This window comes from Nematolebias whitei, chromosome 1, assembly GCF_014905685.2.
Source record: "Nematolebias whitei isolate Nwh7 chromosome 1, NemWhi1, whole genome shotgun sequence".
Lineage (NCBI taxonomy): Eukaryota > Metazoa > Chordata > Actinopteri > Cyprinodontiformes > Rivulidae > Nematolebias > Nematolebias whitei.
The window spans coordinates 15,362,185-15,368,576 of record NC_056498.1 but is presented as its reverse complement, the minus strand read 5'-3'; the positions used below and the strand labels follow the sequence as shown (position 1 = coordinate 15,368,576).

At 39.8% G+C, this 6,392-nt stretch overlaps 1 protein-coding gene across 1 annotated transcript in view; it reads right to left on the bottom strand.

The window, feature by feature from the left end:
* Positions 1-6,392, bottom strand: part of LOC119414823 (solute carrier family 12 member 3-like) — a 46,704-nt gene that overhangs the window by 16,855 nt on the left and 23,457 nt on the right. The window contains exons 12-13 of the mRNA XM_037681948.1: positions 4,661-4,818; positions 4,389-4,496 (exon numbers count right to left, since the gene is read on the bottom strand). Coding sequence (XP_037537876.1) covers positions 4,389-4,496; positions 4,661-4,818 — 266 coding nt within the window. The remainder of the gene's footprint in view (positions 1-4,388; positions 4,497-4,660; positions 4,819-6,392) is intronic.

The window sequence follows — 6,392 nt, the reverse complement described above, 5'->3', positions numbered from 1 at the left end:
TAGTTATGAGTTAAGCTCATAAGATATGCATTTATTATGCAAATAACCTCGTTCAGCGGGCACCACCTCTTGGAGAGGAAAATAAATCAGTCTCTACCCTCAAATGTAACTGAAACGTGAAATCTTGCTCGTGTTTAAAGAGCATTAAATCAGTTAATACACACAGATATGTCAAAATAATCACAAATTTAGTTGATTTTTATGTATTTTATTACAAAAATAATACTCTGATGAAGGTTGTTCATAAAAATTAATACATAAATTAATAACAAAATTACCTTGTGTCAAAGGTTATTTTATTATTAAAATCCAGTGTAACTTCTTATAAAAGGCAGAACCTTGGACTAACTTAACTGTGGTGTATCTAAATTAATGTTATTGTGAATGTCTGATCACCAGAATGTGCATTGAAGGGTCTCTCTCACCAGAATAAACTGTCAGAATGTCCACAACTGCTTATGATGATACCAGCAAGGCCTGAGAGGCTCCGTTGACTGAAAGGCGGATTGTGTTCTCAAAAGTCACCGATCACCGTTGGAGGGACAAAGGTCCGGCCACTGGCTCTGAAGTCAGCTGGGATTTTATCACTCTGCGGTGATTGATGTCTCTGGTTCAGATCTCACTCTAATGCCAGGTTTCTCTCGTCCTGAGACATTTGCAGAAAAGCTTCTTCCCTGGACATCTCACTAGGGAAGAAGTTGAAGTGGCTTCATGTAGAAGGAGTGGTGAAGTGTGTAGAAAGTGGGAGAAGAACTGAGAAGTGAAATGTCTGTCTGGGTGTTACAGATTGACTTAGGACCTCCCACCGGACAAGATATGGTTCATAAACTCTGTCATGTTTTAATATAAAATAACAGTCCATTTTAGTTGTCTGCCTTTTAAAAAGCCACACTTGTTTTAAAAGGAGAAAAATAAACATGATTACCTTAGAGAGGTTACTCTAACACAGACACCTTCTATGACACATTCAGTTCTGACACTGTGAAAAAAACATGTAATGTTTGCCCAACAGGTTTCGCTGTTCATCTCCTGAAAAGAGAATGTTATTCTGAAACAAAGGCTTCTTTTAAAACTGTTATCTCCATGGGAAAATCCTGGGAGTAAACTCCTCGGCAGGTGTTTCAATTCGACGTCAAAAATGAACCACAAGCTCCCATTAAGACGATCTGTTCGTTTCGTGGGAAAGGAGTTCACATTGAAAATGAAGTTAACACAATGACAGTTTTTCATTACATTAGATTAGTGTCAACTAAGGAGTTTGTAAACTGAGTTTAACACCTGTAAAGTAAAGTCTGTTTGTTCCCAAGGGAATAAATGCATCTTATTTTAACTGTAGACCATAAAGTGAAAAAGAATAGTGAGAATGAAGTTCAGAAAGCATGAAAATGTGGAGGTATGCACTTGAAAGAAGAGGAATAAAAGACTGCTGTAGCAAGACAGAGTACGTGTGTGAATGAGAGGGAGGGAGGTGAGGTTACAAAGAGCAGAGGTCACAAAGGTGCAGGACTTAAAGTAGTTACGGTCCACTGTGCAAGTAAACATGATAAAGAGATGGAAGATTTGAGTCCAAAAAGGATGGAGTACATGGCAAAAAAGTTTCTGGATTGATTATGATTTAAAAAGGTGGCAGCAAAGGTCAAAGGAACGGTTTATAAGAGAGTAGTGAGACCAGCTAAGTTGTATGATTTGGAGACAGTGGCATCAACAAAAAGACAAGAGAGAAATCTGGAAGTGACAGAGCTAAAATATTCAGATTATTCTTGGAAGTGAAAAGAATGGATAGGATTTGTAATGAGATAGTCAGTGGTAAATTCAAAAACGTTCAAGACTAAACAACTGGACTTTATTTGTAACAGAAGACGTTTCACTCCTCATGCAAGGAACTTTCTTAATCCAAAGAGCAGAGTGTGTGGGATTCAGGTTTTAAAGCTGAGATAAGATACACATACATATGTAGATTGACATATCACACCTCACACCTTAACAGTAGGGGTTTCTTAAGTCAGTGGTAGTCAGTGGTAGAGCAAAGGTTGAACAACGGGAAGATAAAGTTAAAAAGGCCAGACTGAGATGGTTTGACATGTATAGTGTCAGGATGGTGCCCTCTGGTGACTAGTTTCTGTCCCTGCATGCCCTGGTGTCCATTCTAATAATTAGCCCTTATCTGTGTCACATGTGTGTCCTGTCCAGGTGTTTGTGGTGTAGTGAACTCGGCCTCCGGTCAAAACCTGCCTCTGAAGACCTTCATGGGACAGGAACTGTTATTTCATTGATTTGAATCCAGAAATACAAATTAGCTCATCCAGAGACTTTCTAATTGTATCCTGAACTAATCAATTGAAAGAACACTGTCTTTTTTATATTATCATTACTATTTTACAATATCTTGATAATCAAAAGTGTGTTTAGTTCATACCATTTTAAATGTTGAAATGAACTACTCATTTTAAATCAACTGTGAAACAGTATTAATGATTTCAATCCTCATTCAAAGTAGAAATCAAGTTAAATGTCTGTTACAAAGTAATTATGCATTTTTGATCTTCTGTCTGAAACAAGAGTGATGTCGGTCAAAAGTCAGAGAGAGTCCGAAGCAAGTTATTGGAACGAACTGTCATGTTTTTAAACCTCTCAGACAGAAACAAGAAAACTGGCACCTGTAAGTCTGTCATTTCTCCAAAACATTTCTCTATCTGTTCCTAAACATCTCCGCTGTTTTTCTGACTTGTAATGACCCTCTGACGTCACTAAAACCACACCCTTGTTGGTTCTTTCAACCAATCAGGACTTCCCAAAAGTGACCGGAAGCAGAACTCTTTAAAAGTCGACACTTCCTAGTTCCAGGGAGAACAGAAGTTCCGAAAGTTAAGTTCGGAGGGAAAGGGCTAGTTCTGAAGTTCTAGTGCCTTGAGAAAGTTCTGAAGTGCTGGAGTTAGTTTGGAGCTCTTCCGAGTCTAGTTGGGATTATGGAACCTTCCACATCTGAGTGGAACCGCTGACAGACTCACAGCTCATGTGAGTCCACCCGGGAGGTGAGCGTGTTGTTGAACGGAGTACCGTCACTACTTCGGACGATTCTCAGCCATCCTAAGGAGACGCTGAAAGGTAGCATTGAAACGGAACTCCGTACCGGAGCTGACCTATCTTCTGCAAAGGTAACGAGTCGCTTCACTACCGAGTGTACCGAGGCTGAGCTGGGGTCGGATGGAGGGTGCCGTTCCTCATCAACACACTTTCCCTCATCCATCTTTTCTCTCCATTTAAACTCCTTCATTTCCCATCTTTAAAACTCTTCTATCTTGCCAGTAATTAATCCAGATATCTTTAGAAATATCTGTTGTTTTTATTAAGTAAAACGTGCTAAGTTTTATTACTCAGAGCCGATAGTATAATCAAGTGTACAATGTTTTGATGTTAAATTTTGATTCTGTTAATAAATGACCACATTCATTTTGATGGGTCAAAGAAAATTAATGTCTCATGTCACTGATTAGACCATCTCCCACACAGTACCTCTGTCACGTATCTGTCAAGTAGCTCGAAAAAGTGAGAACCCGTTATTAAAAATTGACTGTAGTGGAGCTCTTAAGCTAACTGAAGCTAACCTAGCCCTACATCACTACAGTGGTTATGTCTTGTTAGCCTCTGTATATAAGTCTGCGTTTGTGTGTCATTCTTTGTCTGGGCATCGTCTAGTAAAGCCTCCTGAGTCCCTAGGGATTCTTCATGTTGTCTACGTGCTTCTGGAAATAAGTTTTGCTGCCTCATCAGCTTGTTTATTTTGTATTAAAGTGTTTTTCATTTTACCACCTGGTCTCTGAGTCCTGCCTGCACCATTGGGTTTGACCTGCCTCCAGATCATGACATATACAAGAGGGACAGTGGGTATATTGATAGAAGGATGTTAGAAATGCAAATGCCAGTAAAATGATCTAAAGAAAGGCCAAAGAGGAGAACCTGTAGGAAAGAACATGGAGGTAGTTGAACTGAGCATAGAGGATACAGAGGACATAGTGGGATAAAGGACAATGATTTGCTGTGGTGACCCCTGAAAAGGGAACAGTCCCCCAAAAAATATGAAAACTTGTAATTGTTTATCTGTTTGATGGAGTATAAGAAAGGTAAATCATGTGTATTTAGTCAATCAAGCAATGTTTCAAAATCCTGTAAAATACAGGAACCTGGAAAGCCAAAAATATGTAAAATAATTGAAAACCTATATACATCACAAGACAACAGGGAAGCAATATTCAATTTGCAAAATAGTTAACTATGACAACTGGAAGCTAAATTTCACTGCTGCTTTTTTTTCTAGCACCAAAACCATATTTATTTTAAACCTCTACTCAAATATGAAATGGGTTGTTACAATGGTCACCAACTGTTACCTGAAAAACCTTTGGTGCAGAGATTAGGAATCCAAGAGCAGAGGACAAGCTGGCTGCAAAGACTCCAGCTGTGATGAGGTAGTAGAAACCAGAAACTTGCCCCAGTACCTGGTTGGAACATTTATTTTGCAGACTTTACCAAATTCTACTGAAGTCATAGTATAGATGAAACTTTCAATAGTTACAACAGTTTTAAAAATATCAACAATATTTATGAAAAGTCAAAATTTATGTTATTGCACAATGACTGTTGAAAGACAATGGATCCTTACCTTCACACTGTTGGCGAGCCCATATTCACAGGACTGGGACTGGATGCAGTTTGTGAAGTTCCAGCCCATATTACATGCCAGTCCCACACAACCATCAGTGTTGTTACCAGTCAGGATGTCACTTGTATTCCCAGAAGCATCCCGTACTACACATGCTCCTGGAAGAAAATGAAGACTCCTGGTTAAGCAGAGGAAACAAACAGCAGCTGGTTTATCTCATCTGTATTTTTTTTCACAAAGTGATTGTTATGATCTTTTGACGTGTTTTTATTTTATTTATTTATTTAGTTTTTAACAATGTTATCTCACTTGTTACAGAAACCTCTAACCTGAATTTGGGGTGGGGTGGGGGTTGGGGGGACTGTCAATTTTGAATGGTTGATTTGAGTGAGGCCAAGACAAAAGCAGATTGCTACCATCTTCAAACTACACATATCTAAAAAAAAAAAAAGCATGAAATTTTACCATTTTCTATTAAAATTAACATAGTCATTATTTTCACATTTCAGTTTTACCAGAAATATTAGGATTTTCTTGCAGGAAGAAACCCTGGTTGCGCCAGGAGTGCTACAAATAGGGTCTGCTTTTTGTGTTCAGAAAAAAATCACAACCTATTGTGGTGGTATTCAAATAGTGATCACATAAACTGCTATGAAATATTTGATATTGATTTGTTACAGCAGAAATCCATGTCATTCTTGGCCCCGCTCTGACTAATCATTAACACTTAAATCTAATTAGAAATATTGTACTGTAAGCAACAATGTGCATGCTCAATCATCCAGGTACCAAATCCAATAATTCTCAGTCAGGTCATCTGGACAGTTTCTTTTTTTTATTGAGACATTTCACCCTCTATCCAGAGGGCTTCATCAGTCTGAGGAGTTCCAGTAAACTGTTTCCCCACCAAGCAGTAAACTCCTTAAGTGGATCAATCAGTTTTCTGGAGCCAAGATGGTTTCTGGGGGCCGTCCTATCCCTCATCGGTCCTCCCAACAGGCAGCCACAGCCAAAGTGGTTCAAGGTGTTGCTGGTTGGAGACTCAGCTCGTGACAACGGGAGGACCGAGATCATTCCCCGACATCTTCAGCTGTCTGTCTGTAGCAACTAGGAGCTCAGCAGACTGCTAGGAGGAGTGTCCATCACTCAGGGAGGAATTCTGTCCGGCATTCGTGCAGTCCTGCTGCCCAGGAGGACTGAGAGGCCCGCTGGATCTGACAGCAAGCTGGATCCGGGTGGACGGATCAGTATCTGTGGCTATATTCTTCAGATTTGCTGCAGGAGATCCTGCCCACAGCTATCAGCATCAACAACTCTTGAATGAAATCAGGATTATGAGCTACAACAACACTTAATTTCCCTTTGGGATTAATAAAGTATTTTTGAATTGAATTGAACTGAATTGAATTGAATTCTGAGACGAGAGTTTATCCTTGAGACTGACCATTGAGCCTTAAAATTGTTGGAGGCCATGAAGGACACTTCTTCTTCTTCTTCTTCTTCTTCTGGCTTTTCCCTTTTTTTCCCTCTTCAGGGGTCACCACAGTGAGTCATTCTCCTCCTTCTCACTCTGTCCTCTGCATCAGCCGTATTACACAATTGTTCCTGGTCCTTCAGCTTTACCGAGTCAAGATATGCCACATTCCAAGAAAACAAAATACAGTGGCAGAGACTTGTCTCACTGTGAATACAGCGGGTCTCCTGAAGGGGGGGGGGGGGGGGGGGGGGGGGG